Source organism: Molothrus ater, chromosome 3 (genome assembly GCF_012460135.2).
Source record: "Molothrus ater isolate BHLD 08-10-18 breed brown headed cowbird chromosome 3, BPBGC_Mater_1.1, whole genome shotgun sequence".
NCBI lineage: Eukaryota > Metazoa > Chordata > Aves > Passeriformes > Icteridae > Molothrus > Molothrus ater.
In genome coordinates this window covers 65,033,349-65,047,687 of record NC_050480.2, presented here as the reverse complement: position 1 = coordinate 65,047,687, position 14,339 = coordinate 65,033,349, and the positions used below count along the sequence as shown (strand labels likewise).

At 39.2% G+C, this 14,339-nt stretch overlaps 1 protein-coding gene across 1 annotated transcript in view; it reads right to left on the bottom strand.

Annotated features, from left to right (window-relative positions):
- Positions 1–14,339, bottom strand: part of ROS1 (ROS proto-oncogene 1, receptor tyrosine kinase) — a 67,465-nt gene that overhangs the window by 7,866 nt on the left and 45,260 nt on the right. The window contains 9 exon segments of the mRNA XM_036381075.2: positions 1,847–2,010; positions 7,089–7,223; positions 8,341–8,544; positions 9,165–9,262; positions 10,042–10,171; positions 12,793–12,857; positions 13,126–13,288; positions 13,703–13,838; positions 14,191–14,283. Coding sequence (XP_036236968.1) covers positions 1,847–2,010; positions 7,089–7,223; positions 8,341–8,544; positions 9,165–9,262; positions 10,042–10,171; positions 12,793–12,857; positions 13,126–13,288; positions 13,703–13,838; positions 14,191–14,283 — 1,188 coding nt within the window.

Here is a 14,339-nt window from a genome sequence, read left to right as displayed (position 1 = left end):
GAATGTGTATTTGTCATACCAGTGAAAGTAATTATTTGCTTAAATTGAGCAAGTTAACAGCTGGAGAAAGATCAGGCTTATCTGACACATACTAAGCAGAGACTTGCACTGAAATTAAAACTCTTTCATGTTACATCTGTGCCAGGTCTATTCCACCACAAACATGGTAACCAACCTTCCAGCCCCTTTCCCCAGTTCCAAGCAGCAGAAAGGTAGGTTTCTCCAGAAATTTCAGCCCTACTAAAGATTTTGACAGATATTGCTGTAATGCCACAAGAACTTCTTAACTCTGTTAGTTTTCATGTCTCTGTTGCCTGTGGAGTTAGGGAACACAGAGATGTCTAAGCCAGGAAACCAAACTAGCTCAGGAGTGGGTGCAAGCCCTGCGTCCAGTGGATGCTGTGCTCCTATAGCCATCTGAAAATTAAACATCTAGTCTGAGATACTATAGTTGAGATGATGTATTTTGGACACTATCCTGAGCACTGTGTTTGGGGGGACCCTGCTTGAGCAGGGATGTTGGACTGGGTGACTTCCAGTGGTCCCTTCCAGTCTCACCCACCCTGTGATGCCACGTGAACCAAATTAAATATGGCAAGTCACCTGGATGCCAGCCATCATCAGTGAAGAGTAATGCAAAAGGTGACCCCTTTCCTGCTGTGATACATGCCCAAAAAACAGGAGCTGTCACTTTCTGCTTCTGACTGCAGAGCTACCTAGAAGGGTATCCTAGATGAGGCTCCTAGCCTGTAGACAGCTGCATTTAGGTGAGATAAAGTCCATCCAAAATGTAAGGCCTATTAGCTTGGGCATAGTGCCTAATTAATTGGCTGTAGTCCTTTCCTGAGCCAATGCCAGGCTTACATTTGTGCCAGACTAAGTATCTCTTTCCTGAATGTTATTGAGAGCTAAGATACACTTAAAGAAACTAAAGAATTACACTATATGCAAATTGTTTCTCATTATAACATAAGGGTGCAAAATCAGCTGTTAAAAAAGCATGAAATGATAGATTATCTGTGCTGGTCCCTTCCTGTCTTTATAAAGTTTTTAGTCTTGTAATGTAAACATGCCATGAACAGGCATGATTTGACATAAAGAGGAACCACAGTGGAAATAAACTGACATTTTTAAAGCTTCATCAAATTATAAAGATTAGCAAAATATCAAATTAAGTGACAATTTAACAATACCAGTGATTTGAATATAGATAGTATCCTGAAGAAGAATGTCTATGTAGTTGTGTAATTGAATACTGTGTCATTCCTGGGATGGATCAGGAAGTTTTTAGGAAAACACGAAGTACTGAAATATCAAAACTGTTTGTGAATCAGGGTGAGTTCCTAGTTCGGTAACCATTTGTGAAGGGGAAAAAAAAAAAAAATCACCTCCAATATGAAGCCTTTAGATATTTTAGAAACAGGTTTGGTTTTTCTAGAGCGGAAAGTAGTTCTTTCACCATTCAATATTTTTCATTATAAAACAATAGCATGCAAACAGATTAAACAGATTTCCACATGGAAGCCTTCTAAGGCTCCCCTGGCTCTGCAAGGAATTTAGGCATCTATTTTAGCAGAACAGGGTTGTGAACTACTAAGAATTCAGATGCAAATTGGATATCTCTGTGAGTCAGGCTTAATTACAACCTCATCTGGGTCTTTTTGCTTGGTAATCTTACACAACCTTCATCTAGTTCATTGTACCTTGCAGGCACAGAAGGAACCTTTACATGTTCACTATGACAGAGGTAAATCTTTGCTGTTTCCATGCAACAGCCCGAGAATTTGAGGCAGTGACAAATGCAGGGCAGAGGCCACAAGAAGAGCGGGTGCTGGCCCAGACTCACCTTCAAAAGCTTCATTGATGACTCCAGCTGATGCCTCTCTGTTTTCAAGGCAGCAGATGAAGGACAGTGGAGATTGTTTTATCTCTTGCAGTTTGTCATGAATACAAGAAAAAGTAGGTCTGTTGTGAGGTTCTTGGGACCAGCATCTTGTCATTAAATGACATCTGGAAAAAAAAAGTAAATGCAAACAAAAATTATAATAGAGTCATTCATCTCAACACTTACTATTAAACATCTGGGAAGCATGTTTGGCCTGAAAACTTTCTGTGTGGTACAAAGATCATCATCAGCTGCTAAGGCAATGAAAAACAAATTAAAGATCAAATTAAAGTCGAGGATAATTACTATAAAACATTTTAATTCTTCAACAATGGATATTTTTGAGATTGGAAGCAGATATAACATTTTTTTTAAAGACACGTTTGCTATGAACATCTACTCTCCCTGAAGAAGTCAGGAATACTTTGTAAGAAAGCAGACAAGGAGGAAATTCTCTCAGAGAAAAAAAAATTAAAAAAAAAGGAAGTGTAAAATCAGAAATTAACCTGATGTTTTCAACTTATTTAATCCTCTTTCAACTCAAGCTAGCTCACATTCAGGAGAAGTTCAAGGCAAACCCTCCAGCACAGGGAGAGTTAATTTCAACTTCTACCTCCAGATCAAAACAAATAGGAATAAGCTTTCCAAAGGCAAACATGGTATGAGTTTCCTCTGGGTGCAGGGATTCCAGCCCACCTTGGACAATACCATTGTTACCATTTAGTGGAAAACTTACCTCCTGTTTGTCTAAATGATTGGGTTGGTTTTTATTCCTTGCTCAAGGTGAGTTTATGCTACACAAAACCAAATCCTACAAAAGCCAGGGACAGACAGACTGAAAACCAAAACACAGCCAGCACCTGGACATGCTAAGTGTTGGGAGTGGAAAGAGGTCTCAGAGTCTCAAAACCACAGATAACCAGTGAAAGGCTGGTTCAGGAAGCTGCATCTGGAATGTGGAGCATTTACCTCTAAGCCTTAAGTTCAAACCCTCCCCTGACAAACATCTTCCCAGACCTGCTGCTATGTGACACCAGGCGTTAATCTGTTATGTGAAATGAATTGCCTTGCTCAGATCCTCACTTATCCATCTTAAAAAGATGACTGCTGTCCTTCACCACAACTGGGCATCTTAAAAAGCCCTTGGTGACAGCTGGGCGGAATCGCTTGGCTTCTGATTTTCCAATGGTATTTTTCATTAAAATATTAGTGTCAAGTGAGAATGTGAGTAGAAAAATTGTTTCAAAGCCACTTGTCATCAACCTGTATTCTTGTGGTTTTCAAGTTGAACAGAGTAATTATGTTTTTTCAAGAGGATTCCATGAAATTTTGAAAATCTGTTTTAGGAATCTAAAAAGTGGTATTGGCTTCCTAACACTCCGAATCAATTCATCTGCTTACTTTCAGGTGTACTGGTTATTACTGATGACACTGGAAATACAGAAAGAAAAGAACTGAATAGGTCTCAAAAAAAGGTTAAATAACTGGTTTTCCTTCTGTCGCCAGCAAAGTGTCTGTCACACTGAATTCCAGCCTTAGATGCTGGAAGCCAAACAATCTTCTTTCTGGTCATGCTTGTTGGTAGGATATCCAGGCAAAAAACCATGAGCTCAGGTGCTGTGCTTCATCAGGTTCACACTTGGGCTCTCATGAGCAGAGCCTTGTGGAAGAAACAGCCAGCCACTGACCAAGAAAGAAACAGGATGTGATGGAGAAGTCATAGACTCTGAGAATGTTTGGGGTTGGAAGGGACCTTCAAGGATCATCTTGTCCGACCCACCAGCCATGTGCAGGGACATCTTCCACTACATCAGGTTGCTCAATGCCCACCCAACCTGGCCTTGAACAGCTCCAGGGATGGGGTATCCACAGCTTCTCTGGGCAATCTTTTTCAGTGTTTCACCACCCTTATTGTAAAATAATTCTTTCTTATATACAATCTAAATTTACCCGTCTTTTCATTTATGAAACAAGAACATTGCAAGTGTGAAATATGACTTTTCTGTTTTGTTTCCTGTGACCAATCTCTGCCTCTCTAACTAACTATTTTTATTGGACAATCTGCTTTATAAAGCCGTTCAGTTTTGCTATGGAGTAAGGATATTAACTTCTGCCAAAACTGTAATTCAGTACTGTAATTTTCTCATTTTAATTATATTCCATGTTTTTATTTCCTAAATCAAATTACTTGGTGATTGGCTTAAAGTATCAGTACTGGTATTTTTCACTAAGTGTTTAATTCAGATAGGCTTTAGGTTTCTAATGACAAAACCTTTCATGCTCTCTCAGAATATATCTGCAAATTTTACATGTATAGCTATTTCTGGCATGACATTTAGCTTTTGAGGCATGCTGTGACATCCAAAGTTTTAAATCATATGGCACAAACTTTCTTTAGTTCAGAAATGCATGAGTATGAGACCAGTGCAGAGAGAGAAAGACAGCTTAATGTGCCAAGACACACGTTAAGTGACAGATTGAACATATTCCTATATTCCTGGGGAACCAAACATGGGCTAGCAAATAGCGCATCACTTCATGGGAAAGAGATCCAGAGGATTCCCCTACTTCATAGGGAAAGCCTGTCAGGAAGAAATGAAAAATGACAGTTCGAAACACAACATTAGCTAAAGGTTTATGTTAGGTTCAAGAGCTAACCTTTACACTAGATGTACACGTACAAACCCACACTTCACACCTGTGTTTTATCAGGGGGCAACAACCAAATGTCCAACAGAGCTGCTTACGTGGGGCTAGTTAGAATCTGAGAGCCTGGAAAAGTAAAGAACTAATATTCCGTATCGGATATTGGAGGCAGAATGTGAACATTCCTGAAATGCACTATAGTGCACAGAAGCTACAAGCATTACCAATTATTCTCACATGAAATGGGAAACACAAGTGATGTGTGATTTTCTTAGAAAATGAGAAAATTTATCATGATAAAAAGCCCCTGATTTCATCTGATGCATTCTGTGCAAGGCCTTCATCTCTCTCACTCTCTTAATCCTTCCAGGGGGATCATTGCCAGAAACAAATTGTAAAAAGCTTTTAGTTACCAAATAAAAAATTTTTATCAAAGTCGCTTATGTAAGTTTACAAAGGACTGAGCATTCCTGAAACTGCAACTTCAAGTCAGCAAATGTCCTGGTGCTTGTACAAATTCTCTAGACTGCAATCCACAGCCTTTAAGGATTTGTTAAATTATAAAGTTCTGACTCAGTTCAGTCCAAACCTTGGCATTCTCTTGTATGCAAGCCTCATACCCATGTGGCTGTGCCAGATGTGGATTTCTGACTGAAAATGTACTTACATTCATAGATCTAATTCATGTTTCAATATCTGTGTCTCATTTATACATCCCCAAGACCCTTTTTCAATTCTTTACCAAGATTTACCTAGCCACAGTTCTCTGGGGAAAAGTAGTTCCTGGAGTAGCAACTTATGGAGGCAAGGGGAAGAAATTTTCCCCCCTTCCAAATAAAAAACCAAACAAACAACCCACTTCCTTCATGCTTTTGCACCCTAAGGTTTCTGTGCCTGCCCTACTTGCACTTGCAGTGTAAGCCCATCACAGATTCCTAAACACTTCTCAGCTGAAGTACTTTGGCCTTTGAACTCTCTTCCTATCAGCGATGGTTTGTTTTGTCAAATGACAATGAGCAAGTCAAAGTGCTGAGGAGACAATTACTGACTGCTGATGTCCTGATGCAGGTTCAAAACCACAAGGAGGGAAGCAGGAATGTCAAGAATCCCGGCATGCCATTAATGACCTAGCAAAGCAGCAAAAAGCTGTTTGTGCTACTGACAGAAGCTGCATGCAGGTGCTGAGTGTTCACCAAATGAGATAAAAGATGGTACAAGAGTCTAAGCTCATCAGCTCTTTGGCTTTCAAAAACTACTATTAGGCACTGATTCTACAAGTTGCAACAGGCAGACCAGTATGTGGGACCTATCTGCTATACTAAATTTAAGATCTGGGACCTTAAAAATTATTTCAAGCAAAAGTTTCTTGATTTTTCTGAAGATCTAGTCACTTGTTTTAGGGCAATTTATCAGCCTTTGCTTAAGTTTGAATGTCAGAATAATACATGGATATAGCTGCCTCCTGTGCTTTTTTATTCACAGGACAGATGTACGAAAGTTTTTGAGGAAACCTTTCTCAGGAAATATTACAATTAAAATTTCTTTGGGCTTTCATTTGTTCTGTGACTTCCAGTTCTCCCTCTGTTATTAAAGTAAAATTCTAATCTCTTCAGTTCTTCCAAGCACTAAAGCTTGGTTTGGGGTTTTTCTGGGTTTTTTATTCCTAACCTGGTATTTCAGCTATATGTACATAATGATAAATAATCACCTTCTCTTAAGCTCAGAACATGGTTACTGGTGTAAGATCTATCATGGAGATATTGGCTTGCCAAACACAGAATTATTCTCAAGTCTTTTCCTCAGCCCTGGGAGTAAGAATTGTTCACTCCAGTAGGCTCTCCTTTTTGTACAACCAGCTGTCAAGTGCATTGCTGTGACTGCTTTTGCTGAGTGGGTGATAAAGAAATTGAGAGTCATGAAATTAGATAATATTGAATGATTGTTAAGCTCATGTTCTGCCTTCCTCCTTCATACACCTCTGGACAGTATGGGTTTGATCCACTTGATGTATTTATTTTTTTCTGTTAATTGCAAGAACTTTGCAGTTAAACCTGCTCAAGACACAAACAGAAATTGAAGGATTTACTCATCCGGTTCAGATAAAGACTAACCAGAGGTGCAGACTTCCTTTTTCCTGTAGTGCTTCAGCTTTTCTTTTTGGCTTTTTTGAGTTCTCTCTACAAAAGAGAGAACTCACTTTTGTTCTAATATTAGCCTGTTCCTGCACTTACCATTAAGAAAGAGTTTTCTCTAAAGTCACAGACACATGACGTACAAAGACCAGTAAAGTCTTTCTTAGAACCATCTTAACTTCTAACCAATATCTTCAGGTACTCTCAGCCTGTTCTCACACTACTAGCAGACCTATACCCTGAATTCTCATTTACAGGCTGGTCTACTGGATGAATTAGTAGCAGGTTGGCCAGTTTTATTGGAAACAAAAGAGGATGTTGGGGTCTTCATGGGTATGACCAACTTTCACAATGATAACCAACTGGCAAAAAGCCTCTTGCTTATTACAAATATTAGCAGCAACATTTAAACAAAATTAACTTACAGGTCATCAGGACAATTGTTTGGAGATTCCAGCCTTCCTCCTGATCGTACATGGTGTAAAACCTCTGTATTGGAGAAACCTGGATATGGCTGTTGACCCAAAGTCAATGTTTCCCACACTAGTACTCCAAAAGCCCTGAGAAGCACCATGAAAAAAAGAAAAAGAGAAAATTAATAACCATAGCCATCCTGAAATCTCCCTATTAACAGTTAGATTGTGTCTAACTTAGAATAAGACTCAGAAAAATTAGGAGTAAAAAGACATAATTCAGATTTGTCCCTAAGCCAGATTTGGAATAGCTAAAATAAATGTGTAGAACTGAGATGCTTTCCCAGACTCACTGAGATGCAGCTCAGAAGACACTGAGTGCCCACATCTTCCCCAGGAAACACTCAGGTTGAGCATGTTCTCATATAAACAAGTGTTCTGAAATCTCTAGAGGTGTGGTTTAAAATGGAGAAAGACAAGTTCTTCCAAGCACCACTTGTGGAGCAATCAGCATCTCATTTGGTTTGGCACAGAGTACTAAACTACTTTCTTAGATAAGAGCAAGAGTAGCAGTCAAATAGATATGTGCAGGCACTGGGGACTTGGACAAGACCCATGGGCTGAGTACATGTGGCCACCTAAATCTGAACTTGTGTGAATACCAGATGTCATGGATCTGGCTTAGTCTGGGTGGGGTTTTTTTGTCATGTCTCCCGACAGTGGGTCTCTGCTTCTTCACAATAAACTCAAAGCCACTCAAATGCACACTTCTAGCTAACCTCCACAGAAAAAAGTACCGTGACCTTCCCCTGATGATGCTGCAAAGTCTGGTCTTCAAAATAAAAAAGTCACTAGAAGAGGGTGAAACAGTAAGGACAAAGTATTTGGCTGTTGGAAGGAAATGTCAATAAACCTAATGGAAAACAAAATGGAACAGCATGCAGGCAGTCAATTCACTGCCCAATCAAGCAAAAACCACATTGTGGGCCTGGTACAACTGTAAAATTATTTGAGTGACACTAGTTCCTTCCAGGCAAAATCCAAAGATCTTAAAGCATAAAGAAATTTATCCATGAAATATACTGTCATGGTATCAAATATTTCATTATATCCTTAAAATTTCACTTAGGAGGAAGTCTTCCCAAGCCTAAAAATTATAAGAGATGACAATATACAACCCTGTAATTCCTCCTCTAAACCAATATTTTCTTGCTGCAGAATTTAGTATGGTTATTGCCACAGCTTTGTGGCTGTTGTAACTCACCAGACATCAGAGCGACTTGTAAAGACACCATCAATAAGGCTTTCAGGAGCCATCCATCTGACAGGGAGTAGACCTTCTCCTCTTTTTCTGTAATAATCATTTTTATAGACATCTCTGGCAAGCCCAAAATCTCCTATCTTCACTATCCGGGATGAACGCTCATATTCCTTCTCAGACACAAGGCAGTTGCGAGCAGCCAAGTCCCTGATTTGTAAGGCAGAGAAAAGAGGATGGAGTTAGCATTGCAGAAAAACTCATGTCTGTAAGTCATCTGGCTCAACATTGTCTTCAGAGCAGTGTGAGTCCCAAGGCTGGATTGAGTGATTTAGGGCCTCACCCAGTTAAGTTTAGCATATCTTCAGAACTGGAGATGACACAGCCCTTCTGGACAACCTGTTTCAGTGATTGTTCTGGGATGTTGTGAACAATATTATCTAATTTCCTTTGCTGTAATTTGTGCCTGTTGCTTCTTATCTTTTCCTGTACCTTTCTGAGAAAAGTCTGGCTCTGTGTCCTCTAAAGCTACCCACTAGGCAGACAAAGACACTACATGGATCTTCCACTCGTCCTTCTCTCTGTTGCATAGGATATGATTCTTGCCTAGAGTGCAGTAAGTCCTTGGTTCAGATCTTAGAGTAGCCCACCATTTTTGGAAGAGGAACTCTGAGTGATATTTAGCAGAAAACATAGTGTTAGATTTTACTTCAGTACTCTCTCCTGTTGTGTTACATTGTGACATCTTTCTAGACATTTTTTCCTGGGTGAGATAATGAGTCCGAATACTGTGGGTAAACCTGGGAAGACTAAGGAAGTATGTTCTGTACCTGTGTATAAAATGCATTTTCTCTAAATAGACACAGCCTTTGCAAACATCCAAACATATATCCAAGAGGTCAGTGACATTCAGTAAAGGGCTCTGGAGCTACAAGAAACAAAGACAGAAGTTAGCTATTTCTTCTACCTTTACCAACTCAGAATGACAAACTCCCCATGCAAGATTTCCTCACTGAAATGTATTTCCCCATTTGAAATGTATAGCTGTATTAATCAGTGTAATAATTTTTTCTGGTAGAACACATGTATATGCATTTCAGTAGAATTCAACACTGACTGCAGATTTGATCTGATTATGTAAATTAACTATGCTAATTGCTATGCTGCTATAAAATTTTGTTTTGACCTCACATCATACCACGCATATTCCCAATCCACACACTAATGGGAGAAGAATTTACTTGAAATTGTTTATCCTTTATTCTTTTCTTTCCTGCTAAAGAATTTGAGGACATAGGCACAGGGACAGTATATTCTTATATGCTTGGACCATGCTTCTCACATTAAGGATACTGTTGTTATTCAAAGACAAAAAAAAAACCCTCTATGATTCCTAATAAACCACATACATGACCACCATTATTTATTATCACTTTCAAAAGGACAGTTTATGATTTTCACAGCGAGAAATAAGCAGATATCTCATGACTGAAACCACAATTTTGGTAAGTGATCTAATGACATTCAATCTTCTTCACAGCATCACTGATTGCAAGGTCAGCACCGAGTCCCAGGGTGTTTAGGAAAAGTCAGACCAGACCTTGCAAGTACAGAAACAGCTGAACATCAGTATGGACTTTTAGAAAAGGAAAAACTGAGAAACTGTGGGCAGTTACAGGTTAAAAATATGATTCTTATGGTCTTCACCTTTTTCTTTCTGGCTCCTCGTAAATAGCTAAGTAGATCCCCTCCTTCCATCAGCTCCAGGATAAGATACTGAGGTTCATTTAACAGACACACACCAAGTAACTTCAGAATGTGGGGATGATCAAATTTGCTAAACAGAAGGAAACAAGTGTAAGATGACATATGAGAAATTCAGCTGGTTGATAGCTAACAGAGTGTTTATATTTGCAAGCAATGAATGAGCAGTTTGGCCTTTACAATCCTGCTTCTATGAACATGATTCAGTAGCTCTCTGTGCCTGGATTTGCTCAGCCATGGGGAGAGTTCAGGGACATCCTTCCAAAACACAGGCTTACACTGTCTTTGCCAGGCACTCTAATGCATGCACACATATTAAAAAGCACACTTCATTGTATTTCCAGGAAGCAAAGAAAAGTAGCCAAATGGCATTTTCTTCTAGGAATATGATTCATCACCTGTACATTAAAGGTATCTACATTCTTTTAATAGAGTATTTTTACTACTGTATTCACAGTAGAACTGCTGATTCAGAGAAATACACAAAAGTAAAAGCACAAGGTGCAATATATTATTTTCACAGTTCAGCAGGGGACAGTTTTTCACAGTACATTTGCAAGAGGAACAAAATACATATGAGTAATACTTCTAAGTATACTAGCAATTGTTTGTGTGTGTGTCTAAGATAGGGATTACCACAGAGCAATCAGTACTCTCAGTACTGCCAGTATTCTTCAAAGAATGAAGAATATTTATTGCCTCTGACAGTGCCTGCGTTTTTTCAATCACTTCACTTGTGTTAGAAAATGCTTTTCCTCTCTCACACTGCGTGAAAGCACTTGCACAAGCAGTCAGAGAAACTTGACTCTATTGGGAGAATTGATGGTGTCCAAAATGCTGTCAAATGCAGCAGTGTAAACAAACAAGAGAGGGACATTTTCCTTCTAATCTCTTTCAATTCACCTAATCTCAGGTGTGGGCAAAACTCTTGCAAAAAGTGTGATTTAGAATTTGACAGTTCCCCCTGGCCCCTAGCACATACCTCTCAATCAGACAAACTTTGGCACTTTCAGGAACAAAAAGAGGGGAAGGAACACCTGGCACTTTCCTCTGCACCCAGTGCAGACCTTTCTCCACTGAACTATCATGCCTTACTTCCCAAGGGGTAGGACAGACACAAGAATTTTCTACATGTATTTGCACACAAATGACTCACCAATAACCAACAACAAATGACTTTTTGAAATAGAAGCAACTCAATTTTCTCTTTGCTGCATAGCAATAAAAAGGAACATATAGTTCTGGCTTAACTGAGCCAACATGCATTACAAGCCAAATTTTAATGAACATCCAAAAAGGCAAGCATAATAAAAGTTGCACCTACATATCTTGCAACTTGCATCTTATATACCTTATCTGTTTGTTAGCACTCAGATGCACTTGTTTTTCCTTTCTATCCTTGGTTTAATTTATGAGACCTCACAGATGAACGTCAAATGAAATCATTAAACCTTCCATGATAGAATAAAATAATTATTATTATTAGTAGTAGTAGTTTTGTCATTGCTGCTGCTGGTGGTGGTTTTTAATGACTATGGGGATTATATAATACTTAAACTTTTCTATTCTCTTCATTTCTATTAATTGTATTGGTATTTATATATGGGCTCATGGTAATGTTTACATTTAAATGCAGAAAATTTTCAATTATATACTCCTCCAGGATTCCTGGGTTTGGATTATTATCTGCAACAAGAATTGAGAGAACCTCAGAAACTTTAACTATGGGTTAATATAATTTCTGTACTACACAGGATAAAAGACCTTAACTGTGTTTATGACTGCTAGGTAGACTGAAAATGGATTATGAGGAGTTTATACACAACTCTTACTCTTTATCATTAATTTGCACTTTAATGACATGGTCAAATTTTGATTTTAACAAGCCTTTTACCTTATTCAGTTACAGAGTGTCATAAAAGGCCAAAAATGCAACCTATATTTTTTAAGCATGTAACCACAAAAAATTGGAATGCTGTGAAAATCAATTTCCAGTTTAATAACACCACATTTCTGCACAGAAATAAATCCTCCATTGTTTAAAAATTACTTTTACTTCTGCACAGATGAAATAAGTCAAAGAAGTGTAAAAGTGCATCTGAAAACTAAACTACACTCTCAGTCTTATAGTACCAGTTGAAAACTACAGTTGAACTCCTTGTTTTTGGGGACAGTCTAGAAAACAAGATTTCCAGCTGAAACACAAAGCTTGCTATGTGAAATTCTTGCAGTGGTGACAGATGCATAATTTAACACTATCTCAATAGAAGGGGTATGTGGCAGCCCCTAGTGGCACATTTTTAAAAAATATTTTCCACTGAAAATTACAACTTCAAGGCATCAGTTTATTCTGATTTGTTTCCTTCAGTAAAATGGGATAAGTTGAATTCTGACCCTTACCTTTGGCAAGTAACTTGGATTAGGGGAGCAAGGATACTGAAATACACCAGTACAATCCCAAATAAATCCATGATATGAACGTGTCGAACTTGTAGTCTATTGCTTAAATTTTGCTTATCAGATTTATAGCTTTAGTCACATGATATTCATCAGTAGTGATTAACTAGTTTGGCAGAAACACGAAAATGCCAAATAACCTGTTTAGAGGAAAGTGCTGCTTTTACTCCCCTGGAAAGTCACCACCCTCAGATGATACCAGCTTTGAAGGGTGCCCAGGGACAAAGCTGTCCCTACCTCATTAAGTGTGCCTCCTTCAAGAATTCGCTCTTCTCATGGTCTGTCGCACCCTTCTTCAAAGTCTGCTCCACAGAAAGCAGAAGTGTAGAAACATTTGGTCATCATCACTGTTACTACATGGTGCTTAAGTAAAACAATCAGACATAGATGTGGCCTTAAATACACGTTATTTTCCAGAAATCATTACAAGGCTGAGCTTTAAGAGATTTGCAAGAAACACTGCAAGAAAACACCCAGATCAGCCCAACACCCACTTCTCAGGTAAAACCTCTGAGACAGATCTGTCTGCCCATCCCATTCTGCTGCAAGAGAACAGATTGCTGCGATTACCTTGACTGCTACTTTGGATTCTCCACTTCCATCTGCCAGGATATCTACTGCAGTCCCTTCATATACCTCTCCAAAGGCTCCACTTCCTAAAAATTTGTGTAAGTTGAGTTTGTCCCGAGGGAAAGCTGGCAGTGATTCAATCTCTGCTTGAGAAGGAAGAGTGCTACAAAACAGCAATACTAGTCACTTGTTCATACCTAAGGATGTCTGAAATTCTAAAAAAATTCAAATGAAGCTGGTACTATTTGTCTCATCAGGTATATTTAAGGGGAGCTCAGGTGCGGCCTGGATGTTTTAGAAGTTACTGGAAAGAACCAGGTCTTCTTCCTTCCCTGTGCACTTGTGTTTCTTGCCAGAGTGACATGAAGGATGGGCTGGGGGGGATCCAGCCTGGGCTGTGTGCCAGAGGGGCAGCATGGCAGGGCATCATTTGGAGCAGACCTGCCCTGCAGCAAACATGCAGCTCTTAACTCTCTTAACCTTGAGGTTTCAGGGATCAGTGCCCTGATGTAAACTGGTCCAGGGAAGACATCTTTGATGTTTTTGTCCTTAAAATACATTTGCTCTGAGGACATACCGTATGGCATAGCAGGCATTGGCTAGTCCCACTGTCTCAGCCATCCCTCTGAGTTGAGCTAGTTCTTTATCTTCCTTGATAAACACTATCTGTCCAGGCAAGGCTGGTTTTCTGGATTTCAATCTTTGTTTCCATACTGGAATAGAAAAGGAGATCATTAAGTGTTTCACTCTGGAAGTAAGGTCAAGTTTTTGTAAGGACACACCCAAGTATTAGAGTTCCTTAAGCACTCCTGTGCTCTCCGGGGCAGGTAACAAACAGCAAGAAATGCCTGAGGATGGAGTGAACTTCTATCCTGTCCTTCATACCAAAAATATAATAAGCCATCTCTAGGGCCTCAAGTAATGAGAAAATACAACTTCCTCCCAGCTCCCAACCTAGGGAGGGAGCATTTCCCTAAATCTGAAGGTCAATCATTTCCCACCACCTGAACTGCCTTTCACCAAGGCTTGGCAAACCAAGGGTAAACAAAATACTCAATCACATACCAAAACCAAATACCATGACCACAGCCAAACACAGCACAACAACTCCAACCACAGAAGCAATGGCAATGATGGTGCCCATGGACATCATGTTATCTGTTAAAGAGAAAAGGAAATTTGTTTAATTATTGTGTATGCATGCAATGTCAATC